The sequence below is a fragment of the Salvelinus alpinus genome, chromosome 25 (genome assembly GCF_045679555.1).
Source record: "Salvelinus alpinus chromosome 25, SLU_Salpinus.1, whole genome shotgun sequence".
Lineage (NCBI taxonomy): Eukaryota > Metazoa > Chordata > Actinopteri > Salmoniformes > Salmonidae > Salvelinus > Salvelinus alpinus.
Window position 1 is genome coordinate 12,845,561 of NC_092110.1, and position 22,682 is coordinate 12,868,242.

General features: G+C 42.1%; 1 protein-coding gene across 2 annotated transcripts in view; it reads left to right on the forward strand.

Annotated features, from left to right (window-relative positions):
* LOC139553382 (cysteine-rich motor neuron 1 protein) overlaps window positions 1-22,682 on the forward strand; it is a 129,994-nt gene that overhangs the window by 66,938 nt on the left and 40,374 nt on the right. For both annotated transcript variants that reach the window (XM_071365658.1, XM_071365657.1), the window contains exons 3-5: window positions 5,716-5,958; window positions 6,738-6,858; window positions 6,997-7,118. In XM_071365658.1, coding sequence (XP_071221759.1) covers window positions 5,716-5,958; window positions 6,738-6,858; window positions 6,997-7,118 — 486 coding nt within the window. The remainder of the gene's footprint in view (window positions 1-5,715; window positions 5,959-6,737; window positions 6,859-6,996; window positions 7,119-22,682) is intronic.

Here is a 22,682-nt window from a genome sequence, read left to right on the forward strand (position 1 = left end):
GTTTCGGTCACCATTAAGGGATTCGACCAGCCGACTAATTTGTCAGTTAAAATGCTAGCTTCAACTGAACACGGAACCCTACGGCTTGATTTTATGTCCTCCTATTTTCTCCTGCAAAAAGCTTTAAGGAGTTTGTGGTGTCACATATTTTGCCTTCTGTATTTTAGACATTTGTTTGTATTGAAGCTGTGTGACTTTTTTCTTTGACTCGATAAGGTATGAGGATTTCTCACCCTTTCTTACTGGCTCTGTGGGGAATATCAAATAATTGCTTCAATTTATAACCCTTAAGCATTGCATTGGAGTCTCTCTTTAAAGAGCAGAGCCTTGTGTATGGTTTTGACTTACAGAGTGGACAATTATCCGCTCAGTCGGGCGTTGATATAATCAGTGGGTTGTATATTAAAAATAAACTTACTTGAATTTGCTTTACCTGGTGTTCATTATACTGTGTAATGTGTGTGTGTGTGTGTGTGTGTGTGTGTGTGTGTGTGTGTGTGTGTGTGTGTGTGTGTGTGTGTGTGTGTGTGTGTGTGTGTGTGTGTGTGTGTGTGTGTGTGTGTGTGTGTGTGTGTGTGTGTGTGTGTATCATCAAAAGTGGCCCAATCAGTTTAATTGTAACCATTTTATTACACTGTATACTAGATGTAGTGGCAGTACTGCATTTCTTTCTTCTGATAGGCAGATTTATTTGTCATCAAGATCTTAAAGAAGGCATGGTGTGGCCAATCACTTTGATTGTACACACTTAACAATGGGTTTCATGTGCCTCTCCAGATGCTTGACAACACACACACACACACACGTACACACACGTACACACACGTACACACACGTACACACACACACACACACACACACACACACACACACACACACACACACACACACACACACACACACACACACACACACACACACACACACACACACACACACCACTCCGATATGATCAAACCCCACCAGATGCCACTGTCAAAACACAAATCAGAGGGAGGAGGAGAAGGAAGGGATTTAAATCACGACTACATTACAGACAGCCACTGTTTCACTCTCACTAGGCGAGAGACTACTACCACTATGAACTATCAAGCCTTTCATTCAGGTTCCTCTGGCTCATGATTTTTTGGAAAGTGTGTGGTGTACAGGTTTCTTTTTTTTCTTTCCTGTTTTCTTGAATAAACTTGTCTTCTGTACACAAAGCAGATCAATATAAAATCTCTCAGCACATTACCCCAGCTCCATCCATGGCATTCAGTGGAGGCTGCTGAGGGGAGGACGGTTCATAATAATGGCTTGAACGGAGTTAATGGAATGGCATTACCATTCTATTTATTCCAGTCCAGCCATTAACACGAGCCCACCAACCTCCTGTGATGACATTACACGCTAACACACCTGACTCCAATAATCACCTAATCATGATCTTCAGTTTAGAATGCAATTTGATTAATCAGCTGTGTTTGCTAGGGATGGAGAAAAAGTGTGACACCAATCAGGCCCTTGAGGACTGGAGGAGCCCACCCCTGCACTAGATGTAAGATTGAGGACCATGGCTATTTGGAACCAAAAAAACATTTATTGTAAAGTTTTAGCCAATGCGTCCTACACGGGTAGCTAGATACCTGAAGGGAGTAATATGAAAATAGTTTTTACAATGATACACTGAGGAAGAAACAGGAACATAATGGATCTATGAATCAGAACAGTAAACCAGTGGTCACCAACCTTTTCTGAGTCACAGTCAAAATGCAAGCCGAGATCTACCGCTCAGATAATATTTTATTTTTTTAAAGACTTAAAAATGTAAGCTTTTGCTAAATTAACCAATTAAAACAGTTCTGTAGCAATAAGATTTGTGCAGTAGGCTAAAGGCGCAATACATTATCACTGCATATTGGCTATGCTTGAATTTCCCTGACAATGTTGTTCTACTCAGACCATTTAGAAATTATATTTAAAACAAATTGGTATATGATCATACTGGTAATATATAATTTGTTGTATTACTTGTTTAAATTTAATTTAAATTACTACTGGACTGATGGCCTGCATCTGATGGTCAGTCTGAGGGAGGGAGAGATCAGCGGTGAGGTTTCCTCTCATCCGACTCACCTTCCCTCCGCTGAGGAGAGAGGACACAGACCAGCTGATGGCGAATCTCAAGTGCACTAAATTATTTCTGCCTCGTGCACCAATTCATGAGCTTACTCCTATGACCAGAGAAAGTTAAATATTTCTCGATATTAAAAAAGACAAGCCGCTAATAATAACAACCCAAGCTTATCGGAAACACTGCTGTACTCATTAATTGCAGCTGCGGTACTGGTTGTAGAGTGAACATGCACATTAGATGGCTTATAAAAGTGTAAACAGTGCTGAATAACAACTTAAAGATGAACAGCAGCTCTTTGCTGTATTTGTTGAGTCTCACCCTCTAGTAATGGCTTTAAAAATGTGGAATTCTCACTGTATCAACTTTGCTGTACGTTCAACGTTTTTTTACAGTCTATGGCTTGAGGAAACTGTGCAGACACGGTGATCTGAGCTATCTGATTGGCCAGCGGTAGCGAGAGACAGTTCAAGTCACGCCTTTTGCTTTTAAGGAAATATTCATCCCATTGAAATAGAAATCCACATTTGGGTCAGGAAATGCATTTTCCCGAGCTTACAAAATCCACAAAGGAGAGAATGCAGCTGCAAAATGTTCTCTGCTTTTTGCAGGTGAAAAGCATGTACAGTACTCTGACGTTGACAAGCGCTGCTACACTGAACATAGAGAGGGGAGGAATTGGTTGTGAAATTGGCAACATTTAACTGGCAATTTGCTAGCTACGTATGTTAACATGTTGAGTAAGTCTCTACAGCACACACACACTGCTGACAGCCTATTACATTACACACATCCACTGTGTCCTACTATAGCTCGATACTTGTCGCCATTTACATAAAACATGCTATATTTTCATGTAGACATACTCATATGGAGTCAATGAATCAAATGTAAGTCAATTGTTAACATCTATTTCCTTGCCAAGCACCATTATGTTGGATCTTTCCCAGCTAGCAGGCAAAACTGGTTGAAATTACGTCATTACATCGTTACAGTTTTGTCCGCTGGATTGTTGCTGTGTTCAGAAGAGTTCAACATTCACAGATGCTCTTAACCAGAGGGTCTAACAGACCTAAATGTGTCATAGGGTCCGAGTGAAAGGAGTAGGAGGATGTTGTTACCGTGCCAACATCAATTGGTCAATTTCTTCGAAAGATTGTTGTTTACTTTCAAAGTTGTTGTCTACTTCCCATAAGTTCCATGGGTAAACCATTCCATTTGATATCCATTTCGCGCTTACTTTTTTTAACATTCAGCAGAAATATGTTTCCACAGTCCTTTTAGTGAGCGGTCCATTGTGAACGCTGAGATGTGAAATGCGGCTGTATAATCACAGCAACACAGTTGTTAAATATGAACAGCTTTCTAATAGACAAAAAGGTGTCATATTCTTATATCCTCCGCAGCTCCTCTTTTGTAGTTCCTTTCATTATGTTCCCAAACACTCTCCTCCATGTAATAGAGCCTAATTATCCTCCTCTCAGAGTATCACTGCTCTCTTTTAGGGTCCTCTTTCTCTCTTTTTCTCTCTTTCTCTGTCCGACATCACACAGAATCAGTAACTTCCAGTAGAAAGACAGAATACATGCATTTAATACAGCGGATGTGTTTTTTAAGAGCCAATGTCAAGTTAGTACAAAGGCGGATTCTATAATACTTTTTCCAGTATTTTCTATACAGCTCCGAGCTCGGCTAAAACTTTTAATTAAAGAGACCAGAATCATTATCTCGTTAGATTAAACCATTTTCTATTGTTGCTTTGCATGAGATCCTGAAATGACGTGAAAAAGAGATACAAAAACCAGAAAGCTATCCTTGTCTTTCAGTGTTGGGGAGTAGTGAACTACATGTAGTTTAACTAGTAATTTAACTACATTTGCAGTAGCTTGGTGGTAGTTGAACTAAATTCAAATCTCGGTATTGTTTTCAGTAGTTAATTGCTTTTTTGACATGTAGCGGTGTAGCTAATTACTGGAACTACACACTACTCTTTTTGAATTTTTGAAATAAAATATGTGTAAAGTAGGTAATCATTTCCTTTCTTTTCCGGCATCAGACCTGCCTAATTCTCACTTGAAACATCGTTTTTGTGTTTAATAGGCAAAATTAGACATTCTATTAACATATGGCCCAAAGTGATCTATTCTTGCAATTTGTAGTCTATGACATTTCAGATTTACATATGATAATTTTTCACAAACTAGTTTAGATGTAGTGAACTACTATTGAACTATATTTTTCTTAAGGGTAGTTTTAATGTAGCTTAACTTCTTCCAGTGTGAAGTAATTGGTAGCTTGGTAAACAGTATTTTCAGAGTAGCTTCCCCAACACTGTTGTCTAACTTGTCTTCAGTAGTGTTTTTGCTAGTCTGCAGTCATTATAGAATTCTAGATTGGCCTTACCAGACAGGCCCTTTGCTGAGGTAGCTGGAGCCTAACATCACAGCGTGCTAGTTCAACTTTACCCGTTACAGAAAATCATTATACTACAGAAGCTTTTGTCCAACCCTATGGTGAAACTCTTTCTTCTTCAAGTCCAACAAAAACAACAAGAACAACACTTAAAAGCCAGTCGTAACTCAGCGGCAAGTAGGCCGGCTTCACTCAGAAAGATCTAACCTTCTAGATGTACCTCTAGAGCTTCCCAGCCTTGTACCTTGCTGCCATGCCATGCCAGACTTGGAGGCTGTTATAAAGTGGATTCGCTTTTCATTTTGCAGTGTTTGACGTGTGCGTGTGTATGCATGTGTGTGTGCGTGCGTGTGTTCAACTGTCGGCCAGTTGGCCTCCTGCGTCTGTGTGTTATCCTGAAAGAAAGGGGGTTAGCACTTCACACTTCTCTCAGTTCCTGTTTGTGTGCTCTACTCATCATTCCATCAGTTGACATTTACACTTCATTCACATTCACATCAATGCTCAATGCTTGTTTTACCTGCCCCTCTGGTGCACTTTATACTTCCTTAATCTCGCTCTCTGTTTCTGTAAAGGTCAGAGTCGTACTGATTATGTGTATAAAATCTTGGACTTTGACCTGAATGGTCAGTAGTCAATTTGATTGACTGCCCAGTTGGCACCTTTTAGTTCCTTGAATGTTCTTTCTTAAAGGTTAGCAATAACATTCCTGATTCCTCTAATGCCTTGCCCAGTTTTCTTGGTGTCCCCACCCTCTACGTGGTCGGTAATAACCAGATGCATTTGTTTTTAGGGGAAATGGAAAGAGAGCCTGTGACACGACTTCCGCTTTCGGACGTTAACAAGTCGACACTCCATCTTAACTCCTCCCCCATATTTACTGGATTGGTTGAAAATTGCAGAAGAGAACCTCCCCCAACATTTTTTTTCTCATCAGGACCAGAAAGAAAGAAATGCCATTCAGTCTTTTCTTTTGCGCCTGCTATGTTAAGTTAGGGTGTTGCAAGTGTGATCCTTTGAGAAACATTCTGTGAGAAAAACAGTCATGTTTTAAAGTTTCAGTTTGAAATTCCTTGAAGTGTTTTTAACCCATTACACTGAAAATAACAGCCAGGGCAGATTATTTAATCTATAACTGTACAAATATTGGTTTAAAGCTACAATCAACAATCTGATCTCTTCTTTTGCAGAGGAGCGGCCTGACTGTTCCAAGGCGCGGTGTGAGGTGCAGTTTTCACCCCGCTGCCCTGAGGACTCGGTGCTAATTGAAGGCTACGCACCCCCTGGAGAGTGCTGTCCCTTGCCCAGCCGCTGTGTCTGCAGCCCTGCAGGGTGCTTGAGGAAGGTGTGCCAGCCTGGATATCTCAACATCCTGGTGTCCAAGGGCTCTGGGAAGCCTGGAGAATGCTGCGATCTATACGAGTGCAAACCAGGTGGCTACCAATAACAATTCCTACTATTTGTGACATGGCAATAATTGTTTCATATTCTGATATTTAGATCATTGTAGTAATAATAATAATAATATTGAATTTGTAGAATCTCCCAAATTCAATGGCCAAATTGTAGGCTACATATGCAGGTGTTTACACTCATGAATGGCAGCTGTATCTGTATGCCAGCGGTTTATCACCTCTGAGCTGTGGTGTGGCGTAACGTAGGCCGGAGCCAACAGAAGGAATGGTTGCTCAAATCAAATTTTATTGGTCACATACACATGGTTAGCAGATGTTATTGCAAGTGTAGCGAAATGCTTGTGCTTCTAGTTCCGACAATGCAGCAATATCTAACAAGTAATCGAACAATTCCACAACAACTACCTAATACACACAAATCTAAGTAAAGGAATGGAATAAGAATATATACATATAAATATATGGATGAGCAATGACCGAGTGGCAAAGGCAAGATGTAATAGTGGGGGTGTCCAGCTAGGATAGGAATGTGCCGGTGCCGTGACCTCCCTGTTAACGCCGGTTTTCTTAACACACACTACACACACTCCTCTACAAGGGTTTTTACAAGTCAGGGTAATTGCCACAAACATGCGCAAGGAGGAACATAGCTTCATAGCAAACACAGAAAGAGGAATATTATTTATATAAAGCCACATACTTGATAGTTTACAGTTGTTTTCTTGATTTGCTCCCAATCCAATTTGAGCCCGACTGCTACCTCTATAATGATTGTCTTTGTGTTGTACCCTACCTAGTGTTTAGTGTGGACTGCAGCACAGTGGAGTGCCCTCGTGTCCAGCAGGTTCAGTGTCCACCTGACAGCTATGAGACCCAGGTGCGTCTCACCGCAGACGGCTGCTGCACCCTTCCCACCAGGTGAGCCTCAACCTCCCTCTGAATGCAACAATCATCACGCTCTCTTTGGCAGTCCTAAAAAGTAATCAAGGACAGTCAGGTGTGAGGGTGTGTCCATCTGATGTGTACTAACTTCCCCTTTCTCCATCCCATCTCTAGGTGTGAGTGTTTGCCCGGCCTGTGTAGTTTCCCACAATGCACCGCTGGGAGCTCCCCCGAGGTGGTCTTCCACGGCAACGGTACCCCCGGGCAATGCTGTGATGTGTACGAGTGCATCAACGGTGAGTTTGCTCGCTTACTCCGCTTGGTTCTGGCCTGAACCACACAGCTCCCATCTCACTGTTCCTGAGCTGTTATTAAGGAATGAGTGATACAGGATGGATGGCAAAGCCTTGTTTTCCTGCTTTCTGCTCCGGTCATTTTTTAAATAATATTTTACCGTGCCAGGCCAGCTAACGGAGGAGGTTAGGAGATATCACTAAGATGACATGAAAATATTTACAGTGAGCTCCAAAAGTATTGGGCCATTTTTGGTTGTTTTGGCTCTGTACTCCAGCACTTTGATATAATGACTATGAGGTTAAAGTGCAGATTGTCAGCTTTAATTTGAGGGTATTTTCATCCATATCGTGTGAACCGCTTAGAAATGACAGCATTTCCCCCCCCATTTTAAGGACCGAAAGTATTGGGACAAATTCAAAGAAAGAAGTAAAAAGTACCTGGTCCCATATTCATAGCACGCAAGCTTATGACTCAGCGTTTGCTGTTAGTTTTGGTTGTGTTTCAGATTATTTTGTGCCCAATAGAAATGAATGGTAAATCATGTATTGTGTCATTTTGGAGTCACTTTTATTGTAAATAAGAATAGAATACATTTCTAAACACTTCTACATTAATGTGGATGCTACCATGATTATGGATAATCCTGAATGAATCGTGAATAATGATGTGTGAGAAAGTTATAGATGCACAAATATCCCCCCCCCCAAAAAATGCTAACCTCCCCTGTTATTGTAATGGTGAGAGATTAGCATGTCTTGGTGGTATGATATGTGTGCACACACACACTGTAGTATGTGTTCTAAAGTATACTACAGTTTACTATGTAATTCTATAGTAAGTACTGAAGTATTCTATAGTACATAGTAGTGTTTTTTCATGTGGGATTGTAAGCAGAAGAAGACAATTACCCCACCCTCAATGTGCTCCGTTTCATCAACCCAGCAGCTTTTTTGCCTTAGATTCTGCAGGTTGAAAAAGAGTGCAAATTAGCGAGGAGTAAGAGAGAGTTGGTTGAATGGGCAGATGATACTTTCAAATGAAAGCAAATTCTCAAAGATTTCTGGAGCACACATTATGGGTGGCGGTGAACTTTAAAGGGTGAGCCAGCCTTTAAAGAATCATTTAAAGACCTTGCTTTTTTAAAAGGGAAATCTCTAGTATCTTCAAAAAAAAACGAATACATTTGAAAAGATTGCTCCTTGGTTCTGACAGGAGGTCTGAGCCGTGACATATGTTGCAAATGACGCGTGAAAAGCGAATTTACTGTAGCAAGGAGGAGATTTTTCCGTTGGTTGACGTTGGGGCGACAGGGGAGAGGGTGTGACAAGCAGCACTGCACTTCCCATCCCCTCTTAGCCCTACTAGCTAGAACAAGCATCTGTTGGTGATGTGCAGCCAGGGGTCTGTGTCATCCCTACATCCTGCTTTGTTTATTTGGTGATTTCAGAACAAAGAGCAATGCATTCAGAGATCTGTCCTGGGAACAGCAAGACACAAAACAGAAATATAACCTGATTGAACATCTGGTTCTATGGTGGCTTTATCTGCCTGGATGAAGAGAATAGTAGGGAAGGAGAGAGGGAAGCAGGAAATTAGGGATGGGGGAGATGAATGAATATTCTGTGGCTGAAGGGGGTGGAGGGTGGGAAGGAAATGGGTGAAGATGAACTCATCCCTAAAGGGTGGAAACTGATCTGGGGATCAATAGAACAACAGCTGTTGAGCACACGTCACCCCCACAGCACACACACACACACACACACACACACACACACACACACACACACACACACACACACACACACACACACACACACACACACACACACACACACACACACACACACACACACACACACACACACACACACACACACACACACACACACACATACACACACACACTGCAACACTGCATCTCTGCTGTAATCCTACCTGACCTCTTCAAGCCTTGCTGTGATTCCCATTCATTAACAAACACACAAAGACAACATGATAAACCCTGAGGGTGATGCTTAAGACATACACAACCACAGCTTAGTAGGAGGGCTATAGATACTACTTACACAGATGTCATCTTTGATAAGCACTTGTGGCTGGCTGCTCAATATGGCTGACACATACACCATTTTTGAGTGTGTGTGTGTGTGTTTGTGTGTGTGTGTGTTTGGAACATACTGTTCTCAATCAATGACTACTGACAGAGTTTTTCAGTGTGTTTTGCTACAGGGGAACTGAAACGCTCAACAGCTGTATTGTGGTGTTCATTGGACAATCTATACTTCACAGACAAGTATTGACCCAGACTCCTTGATTTAGCTGTTAAACCAGATCCCACCGTTGCTTTTCTCTTCGATGTGTGCCCATCCTTTCAATGAAAGGCAGTTGAATGGACATAAAAGATTTCCAAAGTCAGCAAGCATAACTATCAAAGGACTAAAGGATGTCATGTCTGTCTTCTAACCTCCTCACAACCATCTGTGTTGGAAACCCTATTCAGGGAACACAAACAGAACATGGCCAGGACATAAGAAGGAAGGTTTGACTGGATGAACTGTGGAAGCCATCTGCAAACAGTGGTGTCTACAGGCTTCTGTTGTCCCACTCTGACAGCAAATGTTAGCAGCAGCAGACGAGACATGAGACAGCTGAGGCACTCCACAGAGCATGTTTGGAATGGAATGGCCTTGGAGCCTGCTGCTCACACACACACACACACACACACACACACACACACACACACACACACACACACACACACACACACACACACACACACACACACACACACACACACACACACACACACACACACACACACACACACACACACACACACACACACACACACACATACACACACACACACAGTTAGGCACCAGGTAGCCTCCTCCTCAGACTGTAATCTCACCCTCCTGCATTGGAGATATGCATTTCATAAGGCTGTGTGTGTGTGTGTATGTACACGTGTGTGTACGCGCGTGTGTGTACAAGTGTGCGTGTGTTCTATGCGTGTGTGACTGGGCTCTCTCCTCTAGCCAAATAATCGAGGTTCCTGTTAATAGTTCCATTCGAATACAGTCTTAACTGAATTAAAGAGTTAAGACTGTATTCTTACCCCCCCCTCCAACTTCAGCAAGTGAGAGAACAAGGGGTAAGTTGACAAATAAACACGTCCCAAGATTTATGCTCATTGGTGAAGAGAAAGGTGATTATTGCACGAATGTGCCCATAGGTTATTCAGCAAGTGTGGCTAAGCACCATTATCGTGTCTTGCTGATACAGGTAGATTGTAAGGTAATAGGTGAATGACATTCTGCTTGTGCCTAATGTTAAAAGAGGAGGAGAGACATGACGACATGCTGATGATAACATTTGGAAACACTAACATAATATGATACGTTCCAACTACGCCCATAGAAGAGGAAGTTAAAGTTAAAGTGAGTTAGCCATTCAGACCAGCGTTACTGGTTGAACCATCATAGGTTTTTGTCAAGTTTGTGGGCTCAGTCTTTGCTCCTGTCATGGAGGCAACTTAGAGAGGTATATAGCTCTTACACACACAATTCATCTGCTTTCTAGTCAATGTGTCAGCTCTTATGTATGTCCCTTTGATACTCTGTGATGTTGTCTGTGCTGGAGATGCTCAGAGGAAATGGAAAGTGAAGCCTTTTGTCTTGTTGGTGACAAAGGAGCTGGAAAAGCTGGCATTCTCTTCTGGCAGTTAGGGCAGATAGACTTTACGATAGCATTTCTATTGAATGTGTGTGGCTTTTGGATCAAGTGTGTAACTGTGGGGCCCTCCCGTGTTGAGGGTCAGCGTGGCAGAGGTGATGTTGCCTACCCTCACCACCTGGGGTCGGCGCGTCCTCTGAGATGACATACTGCAAGTGCCTATTCATGCCCTGCAACGAATAGAGACAGAAGCAGGCTGATGTTATTCCCAGTCAAGCTGTTGCTATCTAAAAGCATTTAGACAGCCATTACTTTTCTGCAGACTGATCCGACTACATTGACATCGTTCAATTTTCCCATCAGTCTTTGCATAAACTTATATCATATGTGTAACGCATGCACACAGACTGACAGACTATATGATTACTTATTTATCTGTCTCTATGAATCAGGCATGATTCCCTCTGATGAAAGCAGAACACACCCTATTGACTTTCAGATCATTCATGCTTAGGCCGATTCAGGTTTATTCAAACTGCCCATTTTAGGGCTGAGAGAAAAGAGAAAAGGGCAGGCTGGTGGTTGAAACAAGACTAGTGGTTGCCATAGTGAGGCAGGTGATTGACAGTTTATGTAATCTGTTCAACACATGGTCTGAGAGAGAGAGACGGGAAACCACCTTAAACGTCTTGATCTCACGTTGTCGGTTTTTCATAGGCTCCTTTTCCCTTTTTGAGTAATAACTTTGCTGTGTCAGCCCCGGTCTCAGCCTTCCAAAAGCAGTGCGTGTACCCAACCTTAAGAAATTAGCCCAGGGATAATCCCTGGCTGTGTACAGGGCCGGGTTGCTCAGGGATGACGTGGAGTAAGCCAGACAGAACAATGTGCTCTCTCTTACAGCCATGGCCAGATTAACACACATCAAGTTATGAAGGAGCCTCGGAATGTTCAACAGAGGCAGCCGGCAGTCCGCTATTTTGAGAGATTACTACTTACCGGTACCTTAAACCCCACTCTGGCTTGATCAGCGACTAATGTTATGTCAGTTCACAGACGGCGGTTAGAGTAAACAACACATTCCTGGACCGCTCAGTCAGAGGAGAACCTGGTGCTGTTATTGGCTTTAGAAACAGGAAGTTGACTAAAGGTAATCCACTCAGAAACACAGACTCTGTTCCAATATCCATACTAGTCTCAGACCTGGATTCAAATGCTATTTAGGGTATTTCAATTACTTTCAAAGACATTTGGAAGTAAGTATTTTGATATTTTTTACTTGAAAAGACAGGTTGCTCAATATTGGAATGTATTTGGAAATACACTTGGAAAGTATTTAAAAATACTCAAATACACTGACTCAAATACACTCCAATGCATTTAACCCAGGTATTTGAAAATAGTATTTGAAATAAGTATTTGAAAATACTTTCAAATAGTAGGGAATAGGAAATTATTTGAAAATACAATACTTTCAAATACTTCCAATAGTTGGTTCGGGCCACATTATTTGAAAGTACTCAAATTAACAGAAAATAAGTATTTAAAGCTGCAATATGTAACTTTTTGGGCGACCCTTCCTAATTCACATAAAAATGTGTGTTATAGATATGTCATTCTTATTGAAAGCAAGTCTAAGAAGCGGTAGATCTGTTCCGTGTGCGCTATTTCTATGGTTCCCATTCTCAAGTTTCGTTTTGTACACCAGCTTCAAACAACTGAATATACAATCTTTTTGGTTATGAAATCTATATTTCACAGCAGGTTTAGGCGGTACAATGATTCTCTACACTATACTTGCTTGTTTTGTCACATAAACTGAAATTAGGCAAACTATTAGAATTACAGTAGCAACCAGGGAATGGCAGAGCGATTTCTGCATAGTGAATCTTTAAATAACAAATACTCAAATACACATTTATTTGAACCCAGGTCTGACAAGTCTAGGATAGCATACCACTTAGAGTGAAGCAAAATATTGGGCATGCATTCTACATGCACTGAACAAAAATATATGCGCAACATGTAAAGTGTTGGTCCCATGCTTCATGAGCTGAAATAAAACATCCCAGAAATGTTCCATATGCACAAAAAGCTTACTTTTCGCTAATTTTGGGCACTAATTAGTTTACATCCCTGTTAGTGAGAATGTCTCCTTTGCCAAGATAATCCATCCACCTGACAGGTGTGGCACATCAAGAACTGATTAAACAGCATGCTCATTACACAGGTGCACCTTGTACTGGGGACAATAAAAGGACACTCTAAAATGTGCAGTTTTGCCACACAACACAATGCCACAGATGTCTCAAGTTTTGAGGGAACTTGCAACTGGCGTGCTGACTGCAGGAATGTCCACCCGAGCTGTTGCCAGAGAATTTAATGTTAATTTTTCTAGCATAAGCCTCCTCCAACGTCATTTTAGATAATTTGGCAGTACGTCCAACCTGCCTCACAACTGCAGACCATGTGTAACCACATCAGCCTAGGACCTCCACATTTGGCTTCTTGACCTGCGGGATCGTCTGAGACCAGCCACCCAGCTAATGAAACTGTGGGTTTGTACAACCAAATAATCTCTGCAAAAACTGTCAGAAACTGTCTCAGGGAAGCTCATCTGCATGCTCGTTATCCTATCCAGGGTCTTAACCTGACTGCAGTTCGGCATCATAAGTGGCAAATGCTCACCTTCGATGGCCACTATCACGCTGGATAATTGTGCTCTTCACGGATTAATCTTGGTTTCAGCTGTACTGGGCAGATGGCAGACAGCGTCTATGTCATCATGTGGGCGAGTGTTTTGCTGATGTCAACGTTGTGAACAGAGTGCCCCATGGTGGCGGTGGGGTCAGGGTATTGGCAGGCATAAGCTGCATGAGGCAAATGGTGTTCACCAGATACTGACTGGTTTTCTGATCCACGCCCCTACCTTTTGTTAAAGGTATCTGTGACCAACAGATGCATTTCTGTATTCCCATTCATGTGAAATCCATAGATTAGGGCCTAATGAATTTATTTCAACTGACTGATTTCCTTATGTGTACTATAACTCAGTCATATCTTTGAAATTGTCGCATGTTGCATTTATATTTTTGTTCAGTGTAGTATGCTAGTATTGTGCTGAGGGCTCCAGAGTGACGCAGCGGTCTAAGGCACTGCATCTCAATGCAAGAGGCGTCACTACAGTCCCTGGTTCGAATCCAGGCTGTATCACATCTGGCTGTGATTTGGAGTCCCATAGGACTTGCCCAGCGTTGTCCGGGTTTGGCTGGGGTAGGCCATCATTGTAAATAAGAATTTGTTCTTAATTGACTTGCCTAGTTAAATAAAGGTTAAATTTAATTTAATTTTGAATAGGCACAACAACTTAACCTGTAAAGTATTTGGAGGAGAACAACAATTGACCCGGCCTGGGAGCCATTGTGAGATTAGATGTTGTTTACATTTCATTGCATCGCTGAAAGCAGTAAGCACTATCACTCAATACATTCACATTATTCTAAACTCTGAAGCTGTTTGTGTGATGCAGCCTTGATTTGCAAGTGTTGTTGCCTGCCTGTCTGGTGGGGCTTTCGGTGGGTTATTCTGTTCATCCACAGAGCTGAGGGGAGGGAGGCACACCTGTCGAGTGCTGCATGTTATCACATTATTTAGTCTCTGTCTCAGCAGAACAGCCAAAACATGAGGGTGCGGTGGCATGGGGGAATGAAGGGATCTGGCTAGCTAGCACGGAGGCAGGGGGGAGGTGGTTGGTATGGTCCAGACATAGAGGAGCGTGGGTAGGGGAATGGCAGGGGAGGGGAAAGGAGGAGAGAACTGGACAGGAGCAGAGAATAATAAACAGACAGACAGACAGACAGACAGACAGACAGACAGACAGACAGACAGACAGACAGACAGACAGACAGACACAGACAGACAGACAGACAGACAGACAGACAGACAGACAGACAGACAGACAGACAGACAGACAGACAGACAGACAGACAGACAGACAGACGGGTTGGAGAGGAGTGCACCAGGAGTGCATGGTTCTCACTGGTTCCTGATAACTAAGAGATAGGACATTACATGGGAGGTTTAGTACAGAGGAACAGGTGGAGACCTCTGTTTTCTATAAACATGATGTTGATAATGGAGAACATTGTCTGCTGCAAACAACCTACTGTGTGTTTATCAAACCTCAATTCATGTGACTGACTGTTGTTTTCTACCATGGGAAAGTACACGCATAGAAGTGGAATGACTAGTATAATCTATAATAGATTATATATCTATGCACACAAGTACCATAGGATTGGACCGCTATTAATAAAATTTTCATTAATAGTTATCAAATGAAGGCCGTTGGCGGGCGAAACCTTTTCATTTTAAACTTAAAAGACCACTTCAATCAGCTTGTAATTATGTGCAGACACATATTTTTACGGATATCAGAATTTTTTTTCATTTCTACAATGTACAGTGGGGAGAACAAGTATTTGATACACTGCCGATTTTGCAGGTTTTCCTACTTACAAAGCATGTAGAGGTCTGTCATTTTTATCATAGGTACACTTCAACTGTGAGAGACGGAATCTAAAACAAAAATCCAGAAAATCACATTGTATGATTTTTAAGTAATTAATTTGCATTTTATTGCATGACATAAGTATTTGATACATCAGAAAAGCAGAACTGAATATTTGGTACAGAAACCTTAGTTTGCAATTACAGAGATCATACGTTTCCTGTAGTTCTTGACCAGGTTTGCACACACTGCAGCAGGGATTTTGGCCCACTCCTCCATACAGACCTTCTCCAGATCCTTCAGGTTTCGGGGCTGTCGCTGGGCAATACGGACTTTCGGCTCCCTCCAAAGATTTTCTATTGGGTTCAGGTCTGGAGACTGGCTAGGCCACTCCAGGACCTTGAGATGCTTCTTACGGAGCCACTCCTTAGTTGCCCTGGCTGTGTGTTTCGGGTCGTTGTCATGCTGGAAGACCCAGCCACGACCCATCTTCAATGCTCTTACTGAGGGAAGGAGGTTGTTGGTGTAGATCTCGCGATACATGGCCCCATCCATCCTCCCCTCAATACGGTGCAGTCGTCCTGTCCCCTTTGCAGAAAAGCATCCCCAAAGAATGATGTTTCCACCTCCATGCTTCACGGTTGGGATGGTGTTCTTGGGGTTGTACTCATCCTTCTATTCCTCCAAACACGGCGAGTGGAGTTTAGAGCAAAAAGCTCTATTTTTGTCTCATCAGACCACATGACCTTCTCCCATTCCTCCTCTGGATCATCCAGATGGTCATTGGCAAACTTCAGACGGGCCTGGACATGCGCTGGCTTGAGCAGGGGGACCTTGCGTGCGCTGCAGGATTTTAATCCATGACGGCGTAGTGTGTTACTAATGGTTTTCTTTGAGACTGTGGTCCCAGCTCTCTTCAGGTCATTGACCAGGTCCTGCCGTGTAGTTCTGGGCTGATCCCTCACATTCCTCATGATCATTGATGCCCCACGAGGTGAGATCTTGCATGGAGCCCCAGACCGAGGGTGATTGACCGTCATCTTGAACTTCTTCCATTTTCTAATAATTGTGCCAACAGTTGTTGCCTTCTCATCAAGCTGCTTGCCTATTGTCCTGTAGCCCATCCCAGCCTTGTACAGGTCTACAATTTTATCCCTGATGTCCTTACACAGCTCTCTGGTCTTGGCCATTGTGGAGAGGTTGGAGTCTGTTTGATTGAGTGTGTGGACAGGTGTCTTTTATACAGGTAACGAGTTCAAACAGGTGCAGTTAATACAGGTAATGAGTGGAGAACAGGAGGGCTTCTTAAAGAAAAACTAACAGGTCTGTGAGAGCCGGAATTCTTACTGGTTGGTAGGTGTTCAAATACTTATGTCATGCAATAAAATGCAAATTAATTACTTAAAAATCATACAATGTGATTTTCTGGACTTTTGTTTTAGATTCCGTCTCTCACAGTTAAAGTGTACCTATGATAAAAATGACAGACCTCTACATGCTTTGTAAGTAGGAAAACCTGCAAAATCGGCAGTGTATCAAATACTTGTTCTCCCCACTGTAGCTATAGTAGTCACAGTGGTCCTGGGATGAAGTATACCATTGAAGAAGTTTAGATGGTACAGTATATTATTTAAATCCTCCACTCCTCTCATACGCCAGCAGGTTATGAGTGTTTTATTCTTGCTTCTGCCCTTCTTCTCCCCAGGAGCTCACAGCTTATGTGCTAGGAGGCTCCTACAGAGTGTGTGTATGTGTGTGTATGTGTGTGTGCCTCAGGAGTACTAGCTCCCTCCTTGTTCTCTCTCCTCACACACTCACACGCTCTCCTTACAAAGAGCTGCAGACTAAACCAAAATTGGTTCACTGAATACAGGCTTTCTGTAGGAGTTTGGGGTTAAATTATATAGGTGTGAAGTTTGTAGTTGTTCATGCATTTATGCTTGCCGTTGCATGGAACTGTAGGCCTTAGCTTATTGCGAATTTTGTTGGCAGTCAAAGACCCTCACACGGTGTACGAGTAAGAGTTGGTTAAGTTTTTAGGGATAGGGGGCAGCATTTTCACTTTGGATGAATAGTGTGCCCAAATTGAACTGCCTCCTACTCTGTCCCAGATGCTAATATATGCATATTATTATTATTATTGGATAGAAAACACTCTGACGTTTCTAAAACGGTTTGAATTATGTCTGTGAGTATAACAGAACTCATATGGCAGGCAAACTTCAAAACAGGAAGTGGAAATTCTGAGGCTGGTTGTTTTTCAACTGATCGCCTATTCAAATCCCAGGAAGATATGGATTTGTTTGCACTTCCTACGCCTTCCACTAGAGGTCAACAGTCAGTAGAACGTTGAATGAAGTTTATACTGTGTGGGGCCAGATGAGAGGGGAATGAGTCAGTGGTCTGGCAGATTGCCATTTCCTGGTCACGCGCATTGTCGCCTTGTGTTCCATTACTTCTACAGACACGAAGGAATGCTCCGGTTGGAACGTTATGGGATATATATGATACAACATCCTGAAGATTGATTCTCTACTTAGTTTGACAAGTTTATTCGACCTGTGATATAACTTTTTGAAGTTTTCGTCCGACGTTATGCGTGACTTGCACGAGCGTTTGAATATGTGTACTAAACGCGCTAGCAAAAGTAGCTACTTGGACATAAATAATTGACATTATCGAACAAAACAACAATTTATTGTCGAACTAGGATTCCTGGGAGTGCATTCTGATGAAGATTATCAAAGGTAAGGGAATATTTATGATGTAATTTCGTATTTCTGTTGACTCCAACATGGCGGAGAAATTTTGTTTTTATCTGAGCGCTGTCTCAGATTATTGCATGGTGTGCTTTTTCCGTAAAGTTTTTTTGAAATCTGACACAGCGGTTGCATTAAGAAAAAGTGTATCTTTAATTCTATGTAAAACATGTATCTTTCATCAAAGTGTATGATGAGTATTTCTGTTATTAGATGTGGCTCTCTGCAATTTCTCTGGATATTTTGGAGGCATTTCTGAACATGGCGCCAATGTAAACTAAGATTTTTGGATATAAATATGCACATTATCAAACATAAAATACATGTATTGTGTAACATGATGTCCTATGAGTGTCATCCGATGAAGATAATCAAAAGTTAGTGATTCATTTTATCTCTATTTCTGTTTTTGTGACTCCTATCTTTGGCTGGGAAAATGACTATGTGTTTTTTGAACTTGGTGGGGACCTAACATAATCATATGTTGTGTTTTCGCTGTGAAGCATTTTTTAAATCGGACACGATGGGTAGATTAACAATATGTTTATCTTTCATTCGCTGTATTGGACTTGTTAATGTGTGAAAGCTACATATTTCTGAAAAATATTTTTGAATTTCCCGCGCTGCCTTTTCAGCGGAATGTTGTGGGGGGTTCCGCTAGCGGAACGTGTGTCCTAGAAAGGTTAACTAAGTGGTTTGAGCGTTGCTCTTAACAGCGTGGGGAAATGTGTAGCCTAACAGCTAGTATTTTTTTTATCCGTGACTAGGGCTGTGGCAGTCCTGACATTTTGTCAGCCGGTAACTTTCATGCAAATAACTGCAGGTCCCACGGCAATTGACTGTTAATTAACACAAACATGTTTAGCATCTCCGGCTTCCATGCATTGCCCACAAGCCACTGATGCAGACCTTTTGCAAGATCTACATTTTAAAAAGTGTAATAAATCCATGTAATATATAGCCTTATATAAATCCATTACTTATTTTAGGCAGGTCTGAAGAAACATTATGATATGAAGAAATGTAGCCTATTTCAGAAGAACAGAATAGCATATTCTGAGTCATCCTTATATTAGGCCCTGATCTGGATATACCATATGGCTGTGGGCTACACTAGTTTTTTTAGCAGATAAGATTTGCTTATAAATCCTGTGGCATTATTTTTATAGTATTTTATTTTAAAAATGCATCCACTGTTTCTTGCCTTACAGTCTTAAAAGAAAAGGTTCCTGGAGGAAAAGGTTCCTTAGATTGCAACACTGGTGGAACCCCTAAAGGTGCCTCCAGGAACCTTTTCCCTGGGGAACCTTTTAACCCCATAAGGTCGATGTCCGAAAACCTGTCAGTTTTAGAGATATCTGTTTTTTTTTGCATTGGATGCGTCTCAATCAACCTTATCTGCCTACAGTATGTCACACTTCCGAATCTGTGGTGGAAGGTGACAGTGCTAGAGTGGTGTTTGTCAGACCATGAGACATCCCGAAAATCGGTCTTCTCACGAAATCGTCTGTAGCGTCCAAACAGTTTGGCCTACAAACTCACATACTCTATGGTGTTATCCGTTTTGCTCTACGACCCCCCACAAGCGTCTTGGGACTCGTCTGAAGTCGGTAAAGCCGATCTGCCAACTTCTGTCTGTAGCGTCTGAAGAGTTTGGGTTACACACTAATATGACCCATTTGTGCAGAGGTGAACATATACACATCAGTTGTTTTGCTCAAGGGTGCCTACAGGCCCCATAAAAGTCGTCTAAAGGTCCCCTGGTACCAGTTGAAAAAATGAATGGAAGTACAGTGCATTCGGAAAGTATTCAGACCCCTTGACGTTTTTGAAAGAGATTTACGTTAAAGCCTTACTCTAAAAAAAAATCCTCATCAATCTACACAATACTCCATAATGACAAAGCAAAAACAGGTTTTAAGACATTTTTGCAAATATCGAATTTTCATAAGTATTCAGACCATTTACTCAGTACTTTGTTGAAGCACCTTTGGCAGTTTTTACAGCCTCGAGTCTTCTTGGGTATGACGCCACAACCTTTCCACACTTATATTTTTGGAGTTTGTCCCATTCTTCTCTGCAGATCCTCTCAAGCTCTGTCAGGTTGTATGGGGAGCATCGCTGTACTATTTTCAGGTCTCTCCAGAGATGTTCGATTGGGTTCAAGTCTGGGCTCTGACTGGGCCACTCAAGGACATTCAGAGACTTGTCCCGAAGCCGCTCTTCCATTGTCTTGGCTGTGTGCTGAGAGTTATTGTCCTGTTGGAAGATGAACCTTCGCGCCAGTCTGAGGTCCTAAGTGCTCTGGAGCAGGTTTTCATCAAGGATCTCTCAGCACTTTGCTCCATTCATCTTTCCCTCGATCCTGAATAGTCTCTAAGTCCCTGCCACTGAAAAACATCCCCACAGCATGATGCTGCCACTACCATGCTTCACTGTAGGGATGGTGCCAGGTTTCCTCCAGACGTGACACTTTGCATTCAGGCCAAAGAGTTCAATCTTGGTTTCATCAGACCAGTGAATCTTCTTGCTCATGGTCTGAGAGTCCTTTAGATGCCTTTTGGCAAACTCCAAGTGGGCTGTCATGTGCCTTTTACTGGGGAGTGGCTTCCGTCTGGCCACTCTACCATAAAGGCCTGATTTGTGGAGTGCTGCAGAGATGGTTGTCCTTCTGGAAGGTTCTCCCATCTCCACAGAGGAACTCTGGAGCTCTGTCAGAGTGACCATTGGGTTCTTGGTCATCTCCGTGACCAAGGCCCTTTTCCCCCGATTGCTCAGTTTGGCTGGGTGGCCAGCTCTAGGAAGAGTCTTGGTGGTTCCAAACTTCTTTCATTTAAGTATGATGGAGGCCACTGTGTTCTTGGGGACCTTCAATGCTACAGAAATGTTTTGGTAACCTTCCCCAGATCTGTGCCTTGACACAATCCTGTCTTGAAGCTCTACGGACAATTCCTTCGACCTCATGGCTTGGTTTTTGTTCTGACATGCACTGCCAACTGTGGGACCTTATATAGACAGGTGTGTGCCTTTCCAAATCATGTCCAAACATTTGAATTTACAACAGGTGAACTCTAATCAAGTTGTAGAAACATCAATGATCAATGAAAACCGGATGCACCTCAGCTCAATTTCGAGTCTCATAGCAAAGGGTCCGAATAATTATTCAAATAAGGTATTACTGTTTTTTATTTGAATTAATTTGCCAAAATGTCTAAAAAACAGTTTTTGCTTTGTCATTATGAGGTATTGTGTATAGATTGATGAGGGAAAAAACCTTTTAGAATAAGGCTGTACCATAACAAAATGTGGAAAAAGTCAAGGGGTCTGAATACTTTCCGAATATACTGTATAGGGAGACTGTTTACTGCCAAAAAGTAGGGGTTAAATACAGTTGAAGTCGGAAGTTTACATACACTTAGGTTGGAGTCATTAAAACTCATTTTTCAACCACTCCACAAATTTCTTGTTTACAAACTATAGTTTTGGCAAGTCGGTTAGGATATCTACTGTGCGAGTGACACAAGTAATTTTTCCAACAATTGTTTACAGACAGATTATTTCACTTATCATTCACTGTATCACAATTCCAGTGGGTCAGAAGTTTACATACACTAAGTTGACTATGCCTTTAAACAGCTTGGAAAATTCCAGAAAATGATGTCATGGCTTTTTATAAGCTTCTGATAGGCTAATTGACATAATTTGAGTCAATTGGAGGTGTACCTGTGGATATATTTCAAGGCCTACCTTCAAACTCAGTGCCTTTTTGCTTGACATCATGGGAAAATCAAAAGAAATCAGCCAAGACCTCAGAAGAACAATTGCAGACTTCTACAAGTCTGGTTCATCATTGGGAGCAATTTCCAAACACCTGAAGGTACCACATTCATCTGTACAAACAATAGTACGCAAGTATAAACACCATGGGACCGCGCAGCCGTCATACCGCCCAGGAAGGAGAGGCGTTCTGTCTCCTAGAGATGAACATACTTTGGTGCGAAAAGTGCAAATCAATCCCCGAACAACAGCAAAGGACCTTGCGAAGATGCTGGAGGAAACAGGTACAAAGAAATCTATATACAGTAAAACGAGTCCTATATCGACATAACCTGAAAGGCCGCTCAGCAAGGAAGAAGCCACTGCTCCAAAACCGACATAAAAAAGCCAGACTACGGTTTTCAACTGCACATGGGGACAAATATCATACTTTTTGGAGAAATGTCCTCTGGTCTGATGAAACAAAAATTTAACTGTTTGGCGATAATGACCATTGTTATGTTTTGAGGAAAAAGGGGGATGCTTGCAAGCCAAAGAACTCCATCCCAACCGTGAAGCACGGAGGTGGCAGCATCATGTTGTGGGGGTGCTTTTCTGCAGTAGGGTCTGGTGCACTTCACAAAATCCATTGCATCATGAGGCAGGAAAATGTGGTTATATTGAAGCAACATCTCAAGACATCAGTCAGGAAGTTAAAGCTTGGTCGCAAATGGGTCTTGCAAATGGACAATGACCCCAAGCATACTTCCAAGTTGTGGCAAAATGGCTTAAGGACAACAAAGTCAAGGTATTGGAGTGGCCATCACAAAGCCCTGACCTCAGTCCTATTGAACATTTGTGGGCAG